We start from the raw sequence: 24,316 nt of genomic DNA, 5'->3' as shown, positions 1-24,316 counted from the left end.
TAATACTTATCTAAACTCCGCTTGAGACATTAAACGCGTAAGGACGCACCAATCAAAAGTTCAAAGAAATCTTGGTTAATAAACCTAATCTGGCTTCTTACAGTTGGTGCTAAGACAGTAGATATAACAAGAAAGGAAGCTAGCTTCGGCAAGCCGAAGCTTATATACCCTTGCAGATCATTCTATTAATTTACAAATCGCAAAAATGTTAAATTTCTTATTATTTCACATTAATTTTTCGATCGTTTCTATCACAGCTATATGATATAGTAGTTCGATCTTTTAAAAATTAAAATCAAAATTCGGAAATATTTCAAAATAGTCATATCCCAGAGTAGAAGGAACTGTAATAAAAACCAACAAAGATATAATTGTTTTCCCATTAATTTCCATTTAATTTTTCGACCGTTCCTATGGCAGCTATATGATATAGTGATCCGATTTAAAAGACAAAAAAACCGAAATTCAGAAATATATAAAAAAAAATGTTCCCAAGAGTAGAAGGTAAAATTTCAAAAAACACCGGACCTAGAATTTTTTTACGTTTTTTTTTTTGATCCTTCCTATGGGAGCTATAAGATATAGTTGTCCGATCCGTTTGGTTCCGACATATATACTACCTGCAATAGAAATACGACTTTTACGAAAGTTTCATCCCGATAGCTTTAAAACTGAGAGACTAGTTTGCGTAGAAACGGACGGACAGACGGACAGACGGACAGACGGACATGGCTAGATCGACTCGTCTAGTGATGCTGATCAAGAATATATATACTTTATGGGGTCGGAAACGTCTCCTTCACTGCGTTGCAAACTTCTGACTGAAATCATAATACCCTCTGCAAGGGTATAAAAAGGCAGTCCAAAGTCTCAGAGAAAAACATTTATTTGAAGACCGCACGAATCGGTCAACAGTTATTTGCGAGTTTTTGCTAAATATTGTTGAGTTATTTATAACCATCTATGTCCTTGAGTTCGAAAAAATTCTTGCATTTTTGGTTATATTTTAAATTTTATATACCCGTTACGCGTTACGCCCACAATCGCCCACTAACGATTTTAAAATGGGTCCTGCGCCCACATCTTTGAAGATTTCCGAGAAGTATAAATGCAATTTTTTTTTTGTATATTTATACCTATCGAAATGTAGAAGACATTTTTTAAATCGGACCATTCATTAAAAAGTTATACGCAATCAAAATTGTTTATATATCTGTCTCCCTCGCACTCCCTTTAGCCGAGTGACGGGTATTAGATAGTCGGGACACTAACCCAACTATAGCGTTCTCTCTTGTTCTTAATATTTACATATATGTATGCTGGTTTTAGATTCTTGTAACACTCCTGAAAATTGCAGATTTATCCCAATTATTACCTATCTTTTAGTATGGCTCAGTATTACTGTCCTAAAAACAATTGGATAGTTATATATACTGAGCTTAAGTTACAAAAAAAATGCAAGTGGCATTATAAATTAGTAAAAAAAAAATTGTTCAGTATATGAACTTTTAAAAGCGGCTGCAGAGACTTTTCTTTTGTTCTCAGAGGCGTATGAAATTCATTATCTCCCGATTCACAATCTGGGATCGATGCTACTGCGCTCAGCTTTGTTTACAAATAGATTTGGTTCATTCAGGAAAATTTTGATAAGTAAACCCAGTGAATACCAGGTTGAGATCGCGAGTAGGGAGGGGCGGGAGAGCTCAAAATACCGAGCTTCTCTGACATTTCGAACAGTTTGAGCTGAGTCTGCTTGGAGTGAGGACGGGTCGTCGTCATCGAAAGATAATTCAGAACTGCTGCATCTAGTATAGGAAGCCAGACAACAACAGTATTTGTTTATATTTCCACAAAGACCGCATATAAATAAATTATGAAATCAGAGGCGTTGCACAAGTTTCTGGCTTTCTATCCGCTGCTGATTGCCTGCGCGTGGAGCCAGCCATGTAAGTCGAAATTAAATGCGGAAACTAAAGCCTATTTAAGAATTGGATATATTTTCACGAGCCAATTAATATTATAATTGTGTCAAATTTTTAGTGAATCCAAATCAACAACAAGTGGCTTTTCAACAAACGTCTCCAGTTCACCCCGTTATCTTAATTAAACATAATATAAGAGCAGAAGACGCCAAGAACTACCACATCACAATACCCAAGGCTCCCAGTGCTGCGGAGCCGTGTCTCACGATCACTTGGCAGACCAATCCGGACGGCAGTGGACCCGATGAACCTCAGATCTATATGGGTAATGGCTACTTCGGAATAATACCACCAGTAGCACCAGGGCTGCAAAAGCCATAATCCAAACCGAAAATGGTATTTATTTTTCGATATTTTGCGAGTGTTTCTATGATGTTGTTGTCTTTTGTTGAATTGAAGAGGCAAATTTAAAGAATGAAACCCAAAACGATTAATAAAGTAAGTTTTAAAATACAAAATAACCAAGTTCCAATCTATTAAATATTTTACGAAAAAAATTCATATGTGAAAAAAGCATGAACTTACGTTAGAAATGAATAAAATTCCTTAAAAACTTTTGACTTAAACTTATCTAATAAATTAGGGCTATTTATTTTTTGTAAAATGGTACGGCTTTAATTTCGTTCCAAAGTTTCTGTTATATTTGTTACACCTTACCACTGTGATAGCAAATGTTTTGGGACAACTTACAAAGATAATACTTGCGCTGTAAAACTATTTCACAAATTTAAATTGCTAATCATATCATATGTTTAGTAATAAATTAAATTCCATTTAACCACTCCAATATTGAATAATCACCAATAACCCCCATCATAACCTACTCTTCACCGATTTTTTTATTTGACAAAATAATTGTACACTGACCCATTGCGCATCGGGGGAGAAGTTGGATATTTTGCTCGTGTTTTCAGTGCCGGGATTTGGCAACACCCAGTCTGGACTCTGGAATATCGGTTGGTTGTCATGGCAACTCTGCGGGTGGAGTTCAAAACTGAGTTTTTGGGCCTGGGAGTAGGAGGGAGGTGTTGCCCAGACAGTAGAATCCCAAACTCCGGGGCAACTCCCCAAAACTGAACTGAACTCCCCCTGAAAATCCCACACTCCCACTGTCTGTGTCTGCAAGTGACAGAGATGGAGCGATGCACAGTGGGAGTGAGAGGGACAGGGAGCGACACTCCTGTGGAGAGTCCCTCGGAGAGAGCCAGGATGACTACAATTTTGCAGGGCTGCACTTTTCGGGATGACTGCAAAAAATTTCGCTTTTTTCCATGCCCTGACTTTCGCTGCAGTTTTCATTTCAGAGCGCAACTCGAGAAGCAACATCAAAATCAACAACAACAACAACGGGCAGAAGCCGAAAAAAATGTGGCGTGGGAGTGTGTTAGTAAGGCTAATTGACTTGCCATACCTCCTGGGTCCACGGGTGGTATGATGAATATTCGGGAATTACAATTAATAGTATTGTGCGCAAGCAATTTCGATAACCTAACTTCATGTAATTATATTTGCAACTTTGAATTTAGATAGTGACTCCTGAAAAGTTATTTTATCAATAAGTCAAATGTGTACTTTGTATTTTCCTCTGATATCTGATCAACAATTACATTTTTACAGTATGGTTATACAGCCATGATCATATAAATAGCATTAAAAATACACTTTCTCTATTCGTAAGCCAAATATTATTAAATGAACAAGTTTGTTTCCCATTGTGTTTCGTTAACATTTGATTTTAATAAAAATAACATATCATCATTTTTTTTATGGTACTGAAGAAAATAAAAGATTAGGCTTACTTTAAGATAAGTCTGGGCTAATATGACTCGCCAAAAAAATTTCAAGCCATGTGTTTGGCTAGTTAAAAGTCACCATCCAAGCTAAAATCAGATTTTAAGGTTTAAAGAATTTTTTTCGGCTTTAAATACAACAAAATGTCTTGGAATATACTGCTGTATATAATCGTTACTGCCAAAAAAAATAACGAAGAGACGGAAAATATGCAAAACTTAACTAAAATCACCTCAGATTATAAGGGTTATTTTTATTCTTTTATATTTCAACAACATACCAAAATGTGCACCTTTTCAAAATTGTATTATGTTTATCGATAGTATTGACCAAATGTCAATTGTCAAAATAAATATTAAATTAAAATAAAATGATGCTGTCCGTATATACAAATCAAAATTCTTGAATTTCTTTTCGTGCTTAACTATCCGGTGAAGATCTCTCTTCAATGAAAATTTCATACCAGTTGTGAAAATGTTGATTCTTTTGGTTGCCTGTGTTTACCTTACCTTTGGATTCCTAATTGTGTATTTAATTTGCCTTTGTATTGTGATTTGTCTGTCTATTTTCATTGGATATAATCCGATTAACAGTTAAGAAAACGCAAAGGAGAATGACCCGTGTAAGTTAAATTATTTTTTAAGGAAACGTGGTTTAAGACAGTTAAATAACATAATTTTTCATAATTTTTCCCTTCTAACCCTTGACTTTTGTGCTGTTCCAGATTGAAATAGTCAAGTGCATGTCCAAAAATATCATTAATTTCCCGTTTCGCCAGCAACAACCCCGAAAAGCTCTCAGACAGGCGGTAAGTTCCTCGATAAGCCCCCAAGAAAAGTTGACAACTTTTGGGCACTACCTTTGTCTACATTTTGGTCAGTTTGATGGGAACTATGGGGATTTCGGGGGTGTTCGAGGACGGTGGCTCAGACAACAGTCGATGGATTGAGTGTTTGTTGTGGGGTTGTTCGCAATATGAATATGTTTGTTGCTATTTTATTTAACGCTCCAATGCATTCGGCGGTGTCTGTCTGGGAACTCTGCTGTGTGCTGGCCAGAATAGTGGTTTTCCCCCCATTTGCTGAATTTTTAATCAGCCTTTTTGGCCCCTGGCTTGCTCGATTTGATTGAATGGAATAAAATATTCGAGCTTCACTCTCGCTCCACATTTTTGCGTCCTTCCTGTTGGCTGCTGTTCTAGAAATTTTAGAAAGTTCCGTTGCGGCTGCAGCCACCCCTGGAGCGCCACCATCACCTCTGACCCCATCAGCCGCCCATTTCTCCCTTTTCGACCCCCTTCTGCACTGCGTCACGTTCGCCGCATGCTGTCTGCCATTTTGGCTTTTCCTGCAGGAAGCTTGCATATTTCACGTTCGCCATGTTGTTTTTTCCTCGCTGTGTCAGTGTGCGCGTATGTGTGTGTGTGTGTGTGCAGTGTCTGTGTGAGCCGGTGCCCCAACTCTTCACTTTTATCGATTGAATTGTGTCTCCGGCTGTGAAATGCAGGTCATTGATCTGTTCGTGCCAGCTAAAAACGACGAAAGGCTTTTTCGGTTTTTTCGCTCTCTCTCCTTCTCTCTGTCCTACTCTAACCCTCTCCTTCTCGTTTTTAAGGAATTGGAGTTGGGCAGGACAGCAGCTGTGGACTGCAATTCATCGTCTGGTGCCTTTTTTCGAGTTTTGTGAATAGTCAGCATATGACCAGGGTTCTGGGTTTTCAGTAAACAGCGCCATAAATCTGATTGCGCTTTGATAAACCAATTTTCTGTCAGCTAATGTTGATAGATTTTATTAAGGAGGCTAAGTTAGAAGATATTATCTTAGGCTAAGCTAAACTTATATCAAAGTTTTGAAAAACGTAATAATAGTTGTTTAGTTTTCGGAGCAATTTTTAAGGAACTTATATATTATGTACCACATAAATTTCGGCAGTATTAATTTAATGAATTCAACAATTTAAACCGAAAGTATAATTCAATTAAAATAATACTTAATGTTCTTGAATATATAATAATTATGTTGTATATGACTTAGAATCTTAAGACTGTTTTTTGTTATACCAATTAATTTCCATATATGCCTAGACGATTGACTTGTGTGGTAAGCAATACTTTTAAATAATATGGTAATCTTATGCTAATTTAAAAAAACTTAAAAATACATTTTTATTTTTATTATCTCTTATGAAGTTTATATTCTATTTATAAAATAATTTAGATACAAAAAATAATAAATGCTTAAAAATATTTAATACCCCTAAAAAATGCTTGCCAAGTCAAGTATGTATTTGATTTTCAGTTAGAATAACTGCGCAGAGCAGCTCGATGGCAGATCCCTTCCTTTTCCCGACCAGCACCAACATAACGACTGTGAAAAATATTTCCTTTTCGAAGCTTTGGGGTAGTGGAGCAGCAGAAACCAGAGTTATATTCAACGTAGGAGTTTGGGGCATAGAGCTGGAAGTTACAGGCAGACTGCCAGCAGAAATATATGCGACGACGGGGCAAACTGTACCGAAGAGTCGAGAACACAGAGGCCAGACAGCAGTAGAAAGGGAAATCTACTGCGACTTATGGCACCAGGATATGTATTTTCGGGCATTGGAGTTTTCCGCCTCCGGTTGTTCGGGGGTTAAATAAAAAGTACTTGTCCGGTTGGCGGTTCAATGACCATCAGGCCGACCGGCGACGATGCTATCTGAACAAAGTGTATTGCCATCGACCAACGAGTGCTCCTTCCCACATTTACTAATGGGCCTTGCCTTTACCTATCGCTGGAAAAACAAAAATAAATAAGCATAATGTGCAGAACGAGTTGCAAGGTCGACGAACGTTGAGCGCGGTTCCCAATCGCAGTTCCCAGTTCTCAGTTCTCAGTTCTCGGTGCCCAGTTCCCAGTTCCCGGATTCCGAGCCCAAGTCAGTCCAGTTGACTTAATGCCCAGATCTGTGAGCCAAACACGTTTTTCGCTAGTGCATAATTTGTGGGTAAGTTTTCAATCAACAAGCTTCAAGACAAACGCTTTGGTTTCACTTCCCTCAATTCTTGTTCCACCTTTACCCAATGGAAGGCAATCCAAAATTTCATATTTTAAAATTAATAAAGTATTCCCAAATATTTTTAGTTTATTAAATCAAAATACTGATTACAATTCTGATTTGTTAAAAATTGTAAGAGTAAGGATCGTTTTCTCGTTGGTATGTTAAATTTAAAGTTTGCTTTTAATTTTGTTTTCCCATACGTTTTCAAGGTTTAATCCCTCTTTAAATTAAATAAACGGATGAGGAAAAATCCCTTTATCTTTTTATGACTATAATAATAACATTATTTGTTGTATAACAAAACTATTTAACGTTTTTCTAAAATAGAACATATTCAAATCAAATGAATGATCGCTTCCGCCTTATATGATAAGATCCCTTTATCATAGCCTTGTCTACTTTAGATTCACTTTCCTGGCCCCAAATTCTCACTAATAACACCACCTTGGATGCTTCCAAGCACCAGTCAACCAATCATCCGATAAGCGCAGGCGTCGTCACTAGAGAAAAGCCGAGATTTGGATGCGGGCACTCGAGAGAGAGTTACCGTAGAGTTCTCTCTGGCTGGGAGTCTTCTCCTCCTTAGATGCCGATGCCATGGGCCATGGGCCTAGCACTCGGGCTAATGGCCTCTCGAGTCGCTAGCCGATGTTATAATCGCTGGAATCGTGGCTGCAACTTTTTTTGCATTCCACAGCGCCGAGGCGACTTCCCACTCCGCTCCTCCGACTCTCGGAGTCTCTTGTTCTCCAGTTCTCCAGTTGCCCGGCTATATGGTTCTCCGGTTCCCCTCCCACACTCTCACCCAGTTTCAGGTCGGCTCTGCTGGCATTGACACTGACACTGCGCCACGATGGCATTGGCCATGGCATTCTCGGTGCTTCTTGCAGCGGCTTCCTGCACCGCCACCTTGAAAGCCCCTCTCCGACTCTCCCTACATGCCTCCCCCTGATCCGAACTGGTCTGGCATTCATCAACCTCGGGTTGAGGGAGCTAAAGAGGGGAGGTAGCTGGCTCTGGGTGCACAGGTACAGGGAGATTAGAAAGTAGCATTCGCTAGAGAAAATAAATTATAAAACTTCGTAATTTGAATATTTAACTTATGTATATTCTATATAAAAAATAATGGTACATTAATTAAAATAATTGTTTATACCATAAAAGTAAAATATAGTTTATTTTTGTAGTTAGGATAATATTTGTAAAACAAAAACTAATTTAAAAAAATAAAATACCATTTTTAGTTAACAGTTAAAAGTTTCTAAAAACGCATAAATTTATTTATAGCCAAAACTAATCATTAAGTTAAATGCCTTCCAGTAAAATATAGTTCATTAATTTGTTCTTTAAAATTATTTAACCTTTTTGAATACACCCCTGTAACGCTTTTACTGTAGACCTGCACTGAAAACCATTTGTGATTTGCTTTATGCACTGGCAGGCTTCTATTGTGTGACTAAGACGCACCCGTGGCCTTTCTGTTTGCAGACCCGACCATCGGAAGGCCCAGGCCCATGATGTCCATGATGATGACGCTGCACTGGCTGAGCTTGAACTGGATTTTTAATTGGCCTAGTCCATTGAGTGCTCCATTTGCTGGCACCCCATCTGGGCACTCATCTGATATCTGCTGGCCAAGGTACCGGTGGGGTGGAATGGGGGACAGATGCCCAACGATAATGGACAGCTGAGATTTGCACTCGGATAGCAGTAACTGTGGAAACAAGTTTGAATTGCAAATGAGTGAATTGCAGATGAACTGGGAATTTTCCAATTGCTATTTGAAGAACTAAATGGACTCAACGCGGCGAAGGCAGTGTGGAAATCTTCATGGGGAATCTTAAATCGCTTAATTTTTTCAGAATACTTTTGCTTAGAGTTTCTTCTTTAATTCGGAAAAAATACAAAAGCTAAAATACAGAATATTGAAACAAAATTGAAACTTTGGAAAGGTCCTTCGTAGAATATAGTTTCAGCTAACTATCTTAGTTTATATAGTTTTTATTTATATCTTAAATTCATAATATGATGAGACATATTAATGAATCATTTTATGCTATCCAACAAGCCCCTTAAATATCCTATCCACATTGTCCCTAATTTGACTTCGGGTATTTCCATCCCACCAGTTTTTCTCTTCAGCACTTTCCCCCCAACTACACCATGTGACAGTTTAACTAACTGATGAGTAAACTAAAAAAAAGTAAATTAAAATAAAAAGGGACACCACAATTAAAATGAAAATCAACGAAAAGCGAAAACTTTTTGCCATACATACTCGTCGTACTTTTATATATATGTGGAAATATATACGAAGAGCACACACGGACCAATTTTAATCCTCACAGACAGAACAATAACAGACTAACCTATTGTAAAGTGGGGGAAATATAAAGCTCAACGGCAAATATGTATGTTTACATAAAGATATATGTACATCCCTTTTGGCCATGTGCCTGTATGTTTATGCATTTGTATGCACTTGCGACAAATTTTCCAAAATGGCGTCGACAATGACTAACCGTTCGACTCGAACTCCAACTCCACCCCCTTTCCCCATTTTTTCACCCACAAAGAAAAGTGGGAAAGGTTCTTTTTGTCTGCTTGTGACTCCCCAGAACTCCAGGTCAATGATACCAAAAGTTAAACACCCAACCAGCCCACAAACTCCATGCCAATCCCCTCCCCTGAGCCTCCCACCATGTCTGCGTCGCACTTGAGCAATTTTCACAAAAAAAAATAAAAAATAATAAAATGCAGAAAAAAGAATAATAGAGGCAAGACTCGAATGAAAGAAGAGAAGGAAAACAAAAACGACGGTCCGCACCCTGGGGCCAAAAGAGTGGCAAAGTGGAGCGGGCGGGTGGAGTGCATATAACGTCAGTGTCAAGTTTACGCTAGGTTCACCACCTTCCGCCCCCAGCCCCCAAAAGACCCACCACTCCCCCCAGATCGTCGTTTTCCACAGAACTCCATTTCCAATGGCAGCACAAAGCACTTTTATCTTTTGTACGTTTAATTTGTGCAGTGAAAAGCGAGCGGGAAAAGCGGCCAATTCGAGTTGGGTGGGTAGAAAGTGCACAGAAAAAATATGTTTGCTTTGGGACTATTCGTCTTATTATTAATAAAATTAATTAATTCAATTTTATATAATTTTTTTTTACTGTAAAAAATTAGAGACTAAGTAGCATTTAGATTCCCTTCATCATCGACTTATCAATTACATTTTGAAACAAGAAATTTTAGAAGTAAGTTGCACAATTTTATATCTTGAAAATTAGAAAGTAATAAAATAGAGTGATCCCTTTTTTAAAAACCAAATAGTTTAAATAAATTGAATTATAGATATATGTATATGTATTTCAAATAAGAAGTATAAATTGTATATTAATATCGGAATAAATTGTTTTTAAATTTATTTATAAATGTTTGTAAAATCATTTTGAGTATGGCTTAAGATTAGTAATTAATTTGCAAGCTTTACGTAATGTAAAAATCTAAAAAATAAATAAAAAAATAAATACTTTTTTTTAACGTGCTCTGAAGAGGGGGAAGGGCGAATGAGCCACCTAGCGGCTAAAATAGCGAGCTAACCACCTCCCCCTTTTTCGCACAGCAAAACAATCCACAACCATCTGCACTCATGCATCATTCATTGTGCCTTCCTCGCTCTCTATCGCTCTCTTTATCTGCATTTGCTTTTCCTGTCGGTGTGTCCATACATATATACGTTTCAGTGGGTGTGTGTGTGTGTGTTTGAGCTGCAGCAGCAACAACAAGCACGACAACTTGAACAACGCGGTGAAGGTCATTGCTACCAAAATTGTGTCTCCCTTTTGTCCTACTCTACTCTCGACTCGATTCGCTTCGTCTCACACGCACACTCGCAGAGGTACTCACACAGAGGCAGGAAAAGCCCCGTATCTGTGTGAGCTATCCATCCATCCTAGTGGTATACTCCACATCCCGAAAACATACTACAACTTGAACGGGGAGTTGGGAGCTCTGTTCTGGAATGGGCGGATGGCGATGGAAATGGAGACGGCGATGAAAAGAGACGGCAACGGGAGAGGGAGAGAGAGCGAGAGAGAGAGGGATCTGGAGAACTGCAGTGCTCGTTTGGGGAGTTTTTCTTTTTCGCTTGGCATTTTTGTTTTCTACGTGCACGCTTTCGCCAGCCTTACCCTTTCCCAAGCTTTTCACAAGGCATGGGTTAAATGGGTAAAGAAGTTGCCAGATAGTACAAAATTCAAAGAAATCAAAAGTAGTGTTTCTTTTTTTGAAAGGGAATTCATTTTTATATTTGAGAGAATATACTGAAATAGTTTTCAACCAAAATCTTGGATATCACGTACATCAATGCACTAAACCAACCGTCTTTGGCTTGAAGAGATTTCTTTTCTGAATTTATTGCAGCAATATTTTGAGATAATTCTTCAAAGTATTACGTATACTTAATGTGTGACGCTTTCCCGCATGCATATGTCCGTCTCCCTCGCACTTCCCTTAGCTGAGTAACGGGTATCTGATAGTCGTGTATAAGTGTATACTTTTAAACGACATCGTCTAAGAAATTCTAAAATGTCTTTAGATATTATAGTTGTGTATCTAAATTTCATTGGATACCGCAGATTAAGCTTATTTTTATTTCCTACACACTTGCCATTGCATACTTATTAAGCTCAATATTTTTTTTTGCAATTTTTGTTACTTAACTTATTTATTTAATTTCCAATAACATTTTCTCAAAGAAGTTAGTTGCTTTAATTTTTTATAACAATCAAATTTCCTTAATTTTGGGGCGATTTTACCGTACATTTTCCATGAGTGTAGGATTTAAATCATATGGCAACCCTGTAACGACACTTGGCTTGCGATTACAAAATCGCAACAGAGCCTCCAACTCCGCCACTGAAAACTTGTTCGTTACCGTCTCTCCTTTTCCATTCCCTCTCCCGCTCCCGCACCTTCACCCTCTTGCTCTAGCCGCAAACTGTGTCTGTGTCACTCAACCCACTAAACTAGCGCACAATGCGAATTGCGAAATGCGACGATGAGACGACGCTAGGCAACGGACGATGTTATTGAGTTCCCCCAGTTCTTCGAATACTCTTTCTTCAGGGAAGTTTTCCAACCAACAAAAGCTTAAATTGCAAATAAATTCTTAAATATAATTAGTTAACGAACAGACACACACAAAAAAAAGCACGTCGCCGTAAAATCGATAAGTCCAGGTAATTTTCTGGTTATTCCTACTCATATCGTTTTTACCTGAAATATTCATAAATTTACATTAAATAATATCATTTTGCCGAATTCTCTCTCTCGGAGATTCTCTAACTTCGAAAAAGAGCGCAAGAATCAATATGGCGAGCAAAATGACATGAGTGGAAGGGAGAAAGACTGATTCGAAATTCGAACTGACGTACTTCAAGCATGTTTTCTCGCTCGCACTAGTGTACGTTTTGGTCAGAAATAAGATTTTTTACATTTCGAACATATCACATTTACCTGGCCCCATATCAAGTTAAAAATGATCTTAAAAAAGGTCAAATTGACCTACGATTCATATCGAGTTTTTTTTGGGTGCAGGTTGTTGGCAAGATGCAAAAACATTGTACAATTAAGGTAGTATTCTATTAGTTGGATATATGGATAGACAAATATTTAATGCATTTTATATTAGTTGCTTGACAACTAATTAATTCAAAAACGTAATGCTAAAACAAAGATTGTTTATAGCACCTCTACCTGATATTTTAAATCTTTAACAAAATTTCTACATCATAGTTCACTATCTCTAAAAATCGTAACTATACCATTCGGAAATTTATACTTACTTTTTATCAGTTAAGACAATGTGTGAAACCCAGGTCCAGGATAAGGATTGGTGCTGCACCATGTTTTACGCTATATGGAGCACATTCATTGGTGCCATTTTCTTGTTAAGTGCAATATATTATGTCATATTGTCCTGGTCCATCTGGCCTATGTTCGCAGAAAGTTCGATTGCGTTGATCATCTGCTTACTAAGCCTTTTTTATTTAATTGTCTGTATATTGTATCTTTTTGCTGGGATTTGCATGCTGCTGGGCATTGTATACGTAAGGCGGACTTACAAACAGAAATATGAATTTAAAATACTAATTAAGACATTTTTTAAATGGCAATATAGAGAATAAGAAAGGTGTTCGTTTGTGGAAAAGTTCTAAGCCATTTTTTCCCAATATATACCTTCTTGTTCATATTTACAATAGGTAAGAAAAACATCGCAAAATATCTGTAACTATAATATTTACTAATTCTTTAATTATTCTTATACTTACACATGTTCTTCTGATTTAGTTGTCCATTTCTCGTCCTTGCCGAAATTATGCCGGTATATGAAGAAAACTTGGCCGTAAATTAGTTGCTTGCTGTAGTGAACAAAGCCACAAAATCCTTGGAAAACGGCACTCAAACTCAGAGAGTCATCCCGGATTATTACTTTTTTAATTTACCCTAGAAAAAAAAGGTTAATTTGGTAATGGCAAGTGTCCTAAAAATCGTATAATCGTAGTGTACTGAAGTATTCAATCACATGTAACTCTAAAAACTATTAACAGCGAAATATTAAAAATTTGGAAAATGTGTAAGTCGTGTAACAAAATTCCATCTTACTGTTACGTGAAGTTCTATGCAATATGGTGCATAGTTATTGGTTGCTTGTGCATTATTCATGCAACTTATGGGATATGTAACGCATTTGAAAGGAAAAGGCATTTCGTGAATAATATTGTGTACACTATTATTTATTTGATTGTCTCCATTACGTATTTTTTCGCTGGGACTGCCTTGTTAATAGCATTAACTACGGTAACATCAAACAATAATACGTTTAAATACAAAGAATTATTTTCTTTGAATTTTATATAGGTTTCGAAGAAGCTATTTAAATTTGGAAAAGTTGTATCATATGTTTTCCCATTGTTTAATATGTATTTAATTTTTCCACTAAGTAAGTAACTGCATTATTATAATTTTTAATTTATTAGATATAAAAACCGGCATAAACTGCCGATAAAATAATAACATAGTATTCAACCTACCCAAAAAGTCGTTCTAAGCCTAAAAATCATATGAAAAAACATTTCTTGACTTTTTTTCTTATAAAGGCTTTTGTTTTGGACATTTCTTGATGTTTTTTTATTTCATATGAAGTTTTTTGTTTTGGACGACTTTTTGTTGGGTTGAATATTAGTTCTAAATATAAACTCCGGGAAAAAAATACATGAAAGTATTTCTTATATGTATGTTTATATTTCTTTAAGGAGCTAATATCTTCTTGACCTGTAACTTGATTCACATCGTTTAATTATTCTTATAATACCGTTTTCTTTATTTAGTAGTGCATTTGGTGTGCGTCCAGAAATTATGCAAACTTATTAAGGAAACTTGGGGGTGAAGTTACTGCAAGGCATTTCGAATTTGAAACTCTAAAAGAGCGATACGAAGATTATATGTAACCCTCAATGGAGTGCGGTAATACTGACTGATCTGTGAGGTTTTTCACCATGTAAATGTAATAATGATTTGTTAAATATTATAAGCATACTATACTAAAATCAAATAAAGTATTAAATCATATTTAAGGTAAAGCTATTAACAAGGCAATCCCAGCGAAAAAATCACATAAATGATAGTACCCACAATGCTATTCAAGAAATGCCTTTTTCTTTCAAGTGAGTTAAATATTCTATAGGTTGCAGAGCTAATGCCCAAGCCACCAATAACTATCCCCCATTAAGTTACACAACTTACACAATGCCAAAACATTAATTATACCCTTGCAGAGGGTATTATAATTTCAGTCAAAAGTATATACATATATTCTTGATCAGCATCAATAGCCGAGTCCATCTAGCCATGTCCGTCTGCCCAACATTTAGTATTTTGTTGTTAGGGGTGATATCAAAAATTTTTTTTTGTTGCATACTTTTTGAATGCCAAAATTTCTTTCCTCTTTCACCCGAGTGGGGGTGATATATCACCCATATCACCCCCCGTGGATCCGCGCATGTTTTGACCTTTTCTAAGGTCCAACGGCGAACCGCCCCAAAACTTTTGCTTCAATTTTTCTAAAGTCAAAGAAAATTTTCCACTTGATGGCAAAGGTAGTAGTAGTAGACCCTCTGCTTTCGATTTTAAATACACAACAGATTTGTATTGACGTTCACATATTGAAATACATCAGAGAACCGTCCTGGTAATGCCGTACTCCAAGTATTTTGCAAGGAACTAATTTACGACCAAGTTCTCTTCATATACCTGCATACTTTCGGCAAGCACGAGAAGTGGACAACTAAATCAGAAGAACAGAAATATAAGAATAATTAAAGAATTAGTATGCATTTAATTTACTGTTTTTTTGCAATGTTTTTCTTACCTATTGTAAATACCATATAGAAGGTTATAATTGGAAAAAAATAGCTTAGACCTTTTCCACAGACGAACAGCTTTCTTGAGCGCTAAATTGACATATAAAAAATATATTCTAGGTATTTAAAATTTTATTTGAGAGTCCGCCTTACCCGTTTAATTCCCATCAGCATGCAAATCCCAGAACAAAAATACAAAATGCTGACAATCAACAAAACTAGCAATAATACAGCGCTAATCGATTCAAAGGCATCTTTTCCGAAATCTGGCCAATAGCTCCACGTATCTATTAAATTCAGCAGTGCGCTTGCCAAGGAAATTGCACCAATGACTATGCTCCATATAGCGAAGAACATTGTGCAGCAAAAATCGGGGTCGTCGCATTGACACATTGCCGTAATTGACTGTTAAAATTTTCCGGAGGTACAATTGTACTTTTTAGAGATAGTGAACTATGATGTATATATTTGGTTTGAGTTGTCAAATATCAGGTAATAGAGCTCTAACTGCCGTTTTCTCATTTGCATGTTAAATTTAAAGTAGATTTTAAACTCTTAATTCTCTTCAGTAGGAATAACCCTACTTTAAATTTAAAATGCTCAACAGTGTATTTTGTGTATGCAAAAGAACATATGTATTCAAAATGTGTTTTGTGTGTACTAAACCTAAAAATAAAAAAAATATCTATATAAACTACTGGCATTTGTAGGTGCTTTGCGGGTACTTTAAGTTTAGTTTACTCAATTAAATTGTCGCTGATAAATTGAATTTTAAAATTTCTGATTACATCGGAAATGGGCACGATTTGAACGATATAGGGTATTCTGAAAATCGTTCTTCAAAGCTCTCGTTCTTGCGTTCTCTTTCGCCCACCAAGGCAGACATTGCCCTGCTTATTTCCTCTCCGTCTCTCTCTCTCTTCAGCTGTGCATGCTGCTCCATTCACGTGCTGCACACTTTTCTCGTGTGTTTTTCTCCCAACCCCTGCGATCCCCAATCCTCCAATCCCCTCTCTTTCCGATTCTCTCTTGGCTCTCAACGGAAGTGGGCGTGCGCAAGTGTGTGTGAGTGCTGGGTTCAACGTCTGGTGGTTGACCTACCCATACCACTAGGTTTTCCCAGGAGTCTCGGTTCCCAGCTCCTGCTGCACTCGGCTCCTTCTTCTTCTCGCTCCTCCCCGCTCCTTTTCGCCCGTTGACTCATTTGAACTGTTCGTTCCACCAATGCTGGGGTATTAGAAAGTGCCGCACCCAGAAAAAGAAAAATAGTAAAAATAGGACCCCCACTCAGACTCCCACCTCGTCTGTGTGACAAGTGAAAACTAGAAAATTCTGCTGCTCAGCGCTCACTAAAGTAAAAGTTGTCTTATCAATGCGAGGGAGCTCTGTCAGTGGGTGGTTGTTCGGTGCCGACAGCTCATTTGGCGTCATTGCGCCGAGACAAGGGCCCCATAAAGATGTTAACCAGATATTGCATAGTTTAATAGGTATTTCGAAACTCGTCTGGCATCAATCGCTTAGGACTTGACCAAGGGCATGGTTATTATAGTCGAAAGATGTTTACTTATCTATTGCAGAGAAGACTTTAACCAATATAATACGAAGAAGAATACGAATATAGTAATACTGATTTCCTTTATTATAATGCATTATATCAAAATTATAATTTTAACTCTCTCAATTTTAGCTTTTGATCACGTTTAGGGATACGAAAAATCAGAGGCCAACATACTTGCCATTTTCTTCCTTAGCTGGTGGAAATCTTCTTGTTATTCTTCTGATGCCACCAACTGGTTTTCCACTTGCAGCAGATTCAAGGCTAACTCTGTTGGGTCATTGCCATTGCGATTTTTCCCCAGTGCTGGAAAAACTAGTTGCATTCACCTGGGCTCGCAATATTTGCTTAGACAGATTACCCAAGAACCGGCTGGGCGGGTTTTCTTCAGCCCGACTTCCTCACAGGGAAAGTTCTGGAGGGAGAGAGTGTGCGCTAATACCGGAGAAATGGAGAAAGTTGCAAGTAGCAAAAGACACTTCAGCCAGCCTATTGTGCAACTTCCCGCTCTTCCACTCCATTTCCACAGTGGAAACTAGGTGAGGTGAGTCACAGTTGCCAGTTGCAATATGCATGTAACAACCCCTTTTTGCTCATTGCAATTGGTCTGAGCTAAAGTTGGGTGGTTCGCATCCCTTGGCCCTCGAATGAACAATTATCCTGTAGCGAAACCAGTCGGCAAGACTTGCATTTGCCAAACTGGACAAATAAAAAAGGAACTGGGAGCAGGTGTTTCTTTTTGTTAAATATAGCTATTATGTTGGTATGGGAAATCTGCAAACTTCTTCCGGTAAAAGCTACTCCCTTGATTTCAAAACAATTTTTTTTACAAACTTTTCCCCAAGCGTTTTTGGTGAATTTCCCATTATCTGTTTTTCTTCAAGCAAACATCCATTAACACTGCATTTTTAGGTATTTCTGTTAAATCTTTATTACTTTTAATTGCAATATTTCAGCTCTATTATGTAAAAATATTTAAAACAACTTAAGTTACTGAGAAAATTGTTTCTTCAGTTCTATATTTTTGATTTATTATTTATGTGATCGTCAGCTACTTTCCCTATGAACACATCCAAGTGGCGGTATTTGAAGGTGATTTTTTGCAAAGTGATAACCCAGAAACCTATTCATATATATCTTTCAGCTTGGAAGAAATTTGAAATTTGTATACAAATTCACCCCCTGTTTTTTATGCTTTTGTATTTAAAAACTGAAGTGCTATCCCCCGCAAAAGCTAACAACCCTTTTTTCGTGAAATTTGCGCCGTTCCTGCAGCATTAAGCTTGGTTTATTGACCTCCGTGCAGCTCTGCATTGCGTCACCGGCTCATCTGGTTCCTCTTATCACGCAACTGGCATCAAAAGTGTCCGCCATGGCCCTGCACTGAGAACAACTTTTGTAAAAGTCGTTAGCTATTGTACATTTATCATATATTTATATGGAAGCTTTTCAGATACATTTTTATATTTTAATAATTTATTTTATTTCAAATAAGGCTATACGTTAAAAAGAATAGTTGAACAAATAACAATACGAATTAGAATTCTGTATCAGGAATCATATATTTTTCTGTGTACCTTAACCCTTGTCTCCACCCTTAACCCGCTGCAGTTTTTTGTTTACTGCAGTAACGTTACAAATTAGCGAAAGTTTTGGTTGGAGAAGGAGGCCAACAGTCTGGGCCCAGACATCGTTTGGTATAAGCGACAGTTAAATGTCAGGGGTTGGGGTTGTCACAAGGGGTTGGTGCATTATGGCGGCACAATTACTGTAATCTATATCGTATTGCAGAGTTTGCTTAACGTTTTGGCCAAGTAAGTGGCCATTAAACGCAGTCAGCTTCGAGGCCAAACCGCAATTGGTTATGGCTTAAGATACGTGTAGGAGTGGGAACGTCGATATCTATATGTGCCAGTAGAACTTTAATCTGAGGTTATAAACAAATAGTTTGGAAAAATATAGTTTTGAGATTAATAGAGGTTTTACTAAAACACAATGTCATTTTTTTTATAAAAACTCAAAATACAAATATTCCCAAAACTTTAATTGAGGTAAATGATAAAATGGGGACATGTGCAACAATGTATAAAAGTTTATCTCATCAGCTCATTGCGCATGTGGGATCATTTATGTTTATACATACATACTTACACTCTTTGGATCTCTTAAGAACTACTTTGTTACTTCTCAATACTGATTCTCTGAGCTTGCATTACGCGAAAAGCTCTGCAGTGAAATCCCACATACTATATCAGACTTGACTTTTGAAGTTATCGGTCTGATATTTTAAAAACACGGAAATAGTTAACAGTTACGCGGTACTACAATCCTTGCAATGTAATTAAATCAGGTGAATTAAGCTACTTACATAAAGGTATAAGTGGAACGATGTTCAGCGAAAGTTAACTAGACACAAACTCAAACTTTCGACTGACATCCGGAAATATAATAAAACATTTCACTTAAGAACCTAATAACTTAAGATTCGTATTCTGACTCAATTCCGAAATTCGTTTTTAGAACAAAATAATGGGGCACTGAACTGAAATTGTGAAAAACTCTTATTTCTTCACTCTCTTTCTGTTCGAACGCCTCAGCTTTGGACAGAAAAAAAGCTTTTTGCGTCATTTTGCAATGCACTCTCTGTGGAAAAGTGCAGCGAAGGAAAGCGGAGGATGCATGAAGGTTTACGTTGAATGTGCTAGATGAAATGATGAAATCTACAAAGACTCTTTTTCTCATTAATATCATCTTAAGATCTATAGGTATATATATATAATTTTGCAAAAATTTTTAAAAATTTTTTAAAACAGAAAACTAAAAAATTTATGATTTATGGAATCCTTGCTCTAACAGTTTTTTAAGATAAGGCCAATAAATTGCCAGTAAAGAGCAATCAAAATTTTCCCGACTTTTCTCTCTCAGAGTGTCCAACTGCATTGTGCTCAGCACACACTGAGTTTTAACACAGTTCTCAGTTTGCATTTCGCTCTCGGGGCAAAAGCTTGTGATGGAAAATCCACGGACTATTACCGATTTGCCATTCGAAATCCTCGATCTAGTATTCAAAAATCTTTTTTATTTAAAATGTAAAGTGAACCTATCTCAAGCGCACGAGAAGCTCGGAAAAGCTTTTGCCTTTCACTGCCGCAATAAGTTCAGGAGACTCTCGACCGGTTCGCAATTAAAACCCAAAATGTGGGCGATGCTTATAAAGGAATGCGGCCCCTCAATTGAGGAATTTGTCTACGGGGATTTGGGTTACTCCTGGAACGACACTATAGCCGATGCGGTTGCGACTCACTGTCCCAATCTGAAAACGGTGTCAATTGTTCTCTATAGGTCTGGTCGGGAGGGTGTTCCGGCCTTTCTTATGAAGGTGAAAAACTCCCTGAAATCGGTGACCTTAGATCAACAGGATCATTTTCCATCTACATTCTTGACAGCGGTGTCCGAAATTACCCAATTAAAGACACTCTCATTTAAGGGATATGTGGACGAAAACGGTGAGTCTTTTTAGCGCTTAAGGGTTAAATACCGGCTGCAACCGGACTCTATAAATTATAATTATTTTTATAAATATGTAAGTATATATATCTAGCCTATCTCATCATAACAATCATCACACTCTTAAGGGAATTCAGGCTTACTATTTCATAGTTTAAAGAATTCTTACTTAATTGAATTCTGTTAATATCTTATACGGCGACCCCCAAAAACAAAAACATCTAAATATTCTTTTTTAAAGACGACTTCATTATTGCTTGAATAATACTATTCACTTTATCTTGTCTTTTATTTGTAAATCAAAGGTAAAAATCTTTCTCTGAAATTGGTATATTAAATAAATCAATTTTTTAAATTAATGAAACAGTAATTGAAGCGAGTATAGTTACATTGAATATTTCAATAATGGATTTAAAACTTTTTTTGCACCAGTTCAAATAGTTCGGCCCTGAGGAACCTTGGGAATAGGCTCGATAATCTTATGACGACTTCCTGAGCTGTGATGAAATACAGCATTAATGCTTAAATTACGATAAAGTAGGTAAGGTCAATGCATTGCAAACGGAGAGCAACAAAAAGCTTCTTAGTGTTCCTCTCTTGGAGCTCGCAAATGCATCCCTCTCTGCACACGATGAGTTTGGCCACAGTTGGCATTTCGCTCTTGGGGAAAAAGCTTGCAATGGACGGACCACCGACTATGGTCGATTTGCCGTTTGAAATCCTCGATCTGATATTCAAAAACCTTAACTACTTGCAATACAAAGTGGGCCTTGCCCAAACGCATGAAAAGCTCGGAAAAGCATTCGCCTTTCACTGCCGCAATGAATTCAGAAGACTTGCTCCCGATAGAAGGCTAACAGCCGAATTGTGGGTGTTCGTTATAAAGGAGGTTGGCACTACGATCGAGGAATTATTATTTAGTGGCGGCGGTTCAGGCTTATACTGGAACGATCTTATAGCCCAGGCCGCTGTGACGAACTGTCCAAAACTAAAGTCGGTATCAACATGTGTATATGGGCGGTTCTTTTACAAACCGAACACCTTTTATTGGCTCACATTTTTGATTTGCCTGAAACTTTTTTTACACGTACTATTCAGAAAATAAGTAAACACTTGTATCAGGATTTGACCGAAAAAAAATTATTTTCCTAGTTAGAATTTTTTTAAGTGTGCCACAAATTGTCAAATTTGAAAAAGTACCCTCTCATTGAAAATCTGTATCTCCGGTTATATGAATCCAATTGACTTCATGTCTTTTGCATTAATTCCTCTAAAACCTCTGCTTTCAAAATAAAATTTCTTAAAAAAAAAAATTTTTAATTTCTTAAAAATAAAAACAAATTAAGATTTAAAAAAAAATTTTAACTATTGCCCCCACAAAAAAAAAAAATTTTTTTTATTTTAATACTTGCGCCATATTGTTAGTTACAATCGGTTTTTGCAAAAAGTTGGAGCCACTTTTAGTTTTTAAAATATTGAATTTGTTTTAGCAAGGCCTCGGCTTTTTTCTATGAAAAAACGTCGCAGCATGTAGATCTACTCTCTCACTCTTATCGGATCCTAATGGAATTTATGTTTTCTCATTGTTTACTAGTCCTTTAACAATTGTTAAAGATTAAAAGTTAAGTTTTAAGTTTTTTGACAATTTCTGAATGACAAAAAGTAAAAAGTCATTTTTTAATCAATTAAAAACTTACAACTATTTATTTAACCGTCTATTTAATAAACTATAATTTTAAATTTATTTTTTTTTTTTTTTTTTTTTTATTATGTATTTTATTAAACATTTTTAGATATGTTTTTTTAAGTTTTTAAAAAAATTTATTTATTAAAAATAAAAAATTATAAAATTTAATTAATTTTTTTTTAAATTTAAAAATAAATATTTAAAAATGTTTAAATTTAAAATAAAAAAATAATAAATAAAATAAATTTAAAATTATTGTTTATTAAATAGACGGTTAAATAAATAGTTGTAAGTTTTTAATTGATTAAAAAATGACTTTTTACTTTTTGTCATTCAGAAATTGTCACAAAACCTTAAAACTTAACTTTTAATCATTAACAATTGTTAAAGGACTAGTAAACAATGAGGAAACATAAATTCCATTAGGATCCGATAAGAGTGAGAGAGTAGATCTACATGCTGCGACGTTTTTTCATAGAAAAAGCCGAGGCCTTGCTAAAACAAATTCGATATTTTAAAAACTAAAAGTGGCTCCAACTTTTTACAAAAACCGATTGTAACTAACAATATGGCGCAAGTATTAAAATAAAAAAAAAAATTTTTTTTTGTGGGGGCAATGGTTAAAAATTTTTTTTAAATCTTAATTTGTTTTTATTTTTTATAAGAAATTAAAAAATTTTTTTTTTAAGAAATTTTATTTTAAAAGGAGAGGTTTTAGAGGAATTAATGCAAAAGACATGAAGTTAATTGGATTCATATAACCGGAGATACAGATTTTCAATGAGAGGGTACTTTTTCAAATTTGACAATTTTTGGCACACTTAAAAAAATTTTAACTAGGAAAATAATTTTTTTTCGGTCAAATCCTGATACACGTGTTTACTTATTTTCCGAATAGTACGTGTAAAAAAAGTTTCAGGCAAATCAAAAATGTGAAATTTTTTTTTTGGCCAAATCTGTTCGGTTTGTAAAAGAACGGCCCATATAGGTCTGACTGTCAGATCATCCAAGCTTTTTTTATAAAAATGAGAAACACTTTTATGTCGGTTGCATTGGATCAACAAGAAAGTTTTCCACTAGAAATCTTAAAAGCAGTGGGCAAAATGACCCAGTTAAAGGAATTTTCATTTAAAGGAGATATTGACGAAAATGGTGAGCTCGTCCTTTTAATAGGTCACCAAATAATTTCCCTTGAAATAATGCGATAGTTCTTATGGCACGTGCATGATATACAAAAATTATAAATTAAAAACCCATCTCTAAAATCATAGATTACTATTGTGGGTGACAAATAAATCTCTTCAGTTTCACTCATATTACATATTACACATACACATATTACACATACAAATTATTTCTTCATCAATTTCATATACAAATAGAATATTATAATACAATATACCTCATCATTCAATTTCTAGTTAGTTTACCAGATACAGAATTTGGTCGCTCTGGAGAAGCTGACGATCGAAAATCACTATTATTTACGGAAACCTTCTGTCAACTTACTAAAGATTTGTGCTCCACTAAGTAATCTCAAAGAATTAAGTGCGATCAATATAAAAATAATTCCGTTCGATGAACCCTGTTCTGTAATGTGGGGCGGCTTGAAATCATTGAAATTGATTCGCTGCGAAGTGTGCACCGAATTGCCAGACTGTCAAGAGCTCACATATTTGGATATTGATGGCCTCTCATGTCAGATCGAAGGCTATGTCCTGAGATTTATTCTCAAAAATGGAGGAAATCTTAAAGAATTGTATGAAAGTTGCGAACCGCCAATCAAAGCCGACGAATTTCACCAACTGCTTCGGGGCTGTCCAAAACTGCGATACTTTTACACACCAATGGAATACATTAAACTCTATTTGGACTATGTGTCTACTATAGTGGAAATTCTAGTGCACAATGGAGTGTCGCGGGAGGATCCCTTAGAACTGGTTATAACTAGGCGTATTAAGTGGAAGTGGTTCCGAAGATTAGTGAGTGCGATATAGTAAGATTACTCAAAGTATAATATTATTTTGTATTTATTTCCAGCTCCTGCGAACCACAAATGCAGAGTTGATCGATCTGTATGTAACTACTGAGTAAAAATAAATCTTCGGAATATTTAAGAAAAATACAAACCAAAATATTTATACTTTATATACAATGCTTTTAATTTAGTAAAACAGTTTTAAGAAAGAACGGAATCCTTTTTGAACCTTCCCCATAACCCACTTTATTACATACCTCTAAGCAAATACACCCCTAAACTTAACGAATAAGGGGTACCATATTCGTTCTCCCTTTTCCTCTCTACACTCTTTTATTTTGGCGGACGGTAAAAATTCG

At 36.2% G+C, this 24,316-nt stretch overlaps 2 protein-coding genes and 2 long non-coding RNA genes across 8 annotated transcripts; 3 read left to right on the top strand and 1 right to left on the bottom strand.

Annotated features, from left to right (window-relative positions):
- Window positions 1-1,725: 1,725 nt before the first annotated feature.
- On the top strand, window positions 1,726-2,517 carry LOC108065183 (uncharacterized). The gene is made up of 2 exons (XM_017153105.3): window positions 1,726-1,946; window positions 2,041-2,517. Exons 1-2 carry the CDS (start codon window positions 1,874-1,876, stop codon window positions 2,301-2,303), a joined length of 336 nt encoding a protein of 111 aa, XP_017008594.2. The 5' UTR covers window positions 1,726-1,873; the 3' UTR covers window positions 2,304-2,517.
- Window positions 2,283-24,154, top strand: LOC108065184 (uncharacterized). 3 transcript variants are annotated; one of them, XM_070215169.1, is made up of 4 exons: window positions 4,110-4,395; window positions 4,498-4,581; window positions 23,401-23,961; window positions 24,020-24,154. In XM_070215169.1, exons 1-4 carry the CDS (start codon window positions 4,387-4,389, stop codon window positions 24,071-24,073), a joined length of 708 nt encoding a protein of 235 aa, XP_070071270.1. In that variant the 5' UTR covers window positions 4,110-4,386; the 3' UTR covers window positions 24,074-24,154. The 3 variants fall into 3 exon arrangements, with proteins under 3 accessions (XP_070071271.1, XP_070071270.1, XP_044249905.1); XM_070215170.1 differs by lacking the exons at window positions 4,110-4,395; window positions 4,498-4,581 and adding an exon at window positions 2,283-2,420; XM_044393970.2 differs by lacking the exons at window positions 4,110-4,395; window positions 4,498-4,581 and adding an exon at window positions 19,785-20,291 and having other exon boundaries at window positions 23,405-23,961.
- LOC123003003 (uncharacterized) lies at window positions 12,776-14,374 on the top strand. Of its 3 annotated transcripts, XR_011418575.1 has the most exons (5): window positions 12,776-12,917; window positions 12,989-13,070; window positions 13,159-13,668; window positions 13,729-13,810; window positions 14,199-14,374. It is a non-coding gene; the product is annotated as an uncharacterized lncRNA (long non-coding RNA). The 3 variants fall into 3 exon arrangements; XR_011418576.1 differs by lacking the exon at window positions 13,729-13,810 and having other exon boundaries at window positions 13,159-13,444; window positions 14,202-14,216; XR_006412345.2 differs by lacking the exon at window positions 13,729-13,810 and having other exon boundaries at window positions 13,159-13,444; window positions 14,199-14,213.
- Window positions 14,889-15,704, bottom strand: LOC108065185 (uncharacterized). The gene is made up of 3 exons (XR_011418577.1): window positions 15,384-15,704; window positions 15,239-15,320; window positions 14,889-15,154 (listed from the first exon to the last, which is right to left on the bottom strand). It is a non-coding gene; the product is annotated as an uncharacterized lncRNA (long non-coding RNA).
- Window positions 24,155-24,316: the final 162 nt, after the last annotated feature.

Source organism: Drosophila takahashii, chromosome 3L, assembly GCF_030179915.1.
Source record: "Drosophila takahashii strain IR98-3 E-12201 chromosome 3L, DtakHiC1v2, whole genome shotgun sequence".
NCBI lineage: Eukaryota > Metazoa > Arthropoda > Insecta > Diptera > Drosophilidae > Drosophila > Drosophila takahashii.
The sequence above is the reverse complement of the archived record's forward strand: the minus strand, read 5'-3'. Positions and strand labels throughout refer to the sequence as shown.

Coding starts and splice junctions, on each gene's coding strand:
- LOC108065183 (XM_017153105.3), top strand. CDS start 1,874: ATGAAATCAGAGGCGTTGCACAAGTTTCTGGCTTTCTATCCGCTGCTG. Junction 1,947..2,040: donor CTGCGCGTGGAGCCAGCCAT/GTAAGTCGAAAT, acceptor TCAAATTTTTAG/TGAATCCAAATCAACAACAA.
- LOC108065184 (XM_044393970.2), top strand. CDS start 19,796: ATGGAAAATCCACGGACTATTACCGATTTGCCATTCGAAATCCTCGAT. Junction 20,292..23,404: donor GGGATATGTGGACGAAAACG/GTGAGTCTTTTT, acceptor ATTTCTAGTTAG/TTTACCAGATACAGAATTTG. Junction 23,962..24,019: donor GGAAGTGGTTCCGAAGATTA/GTGAGTGCGATA, acceptor ATTTATTTCCAG/CTCCTGCGAACCACAAATGC.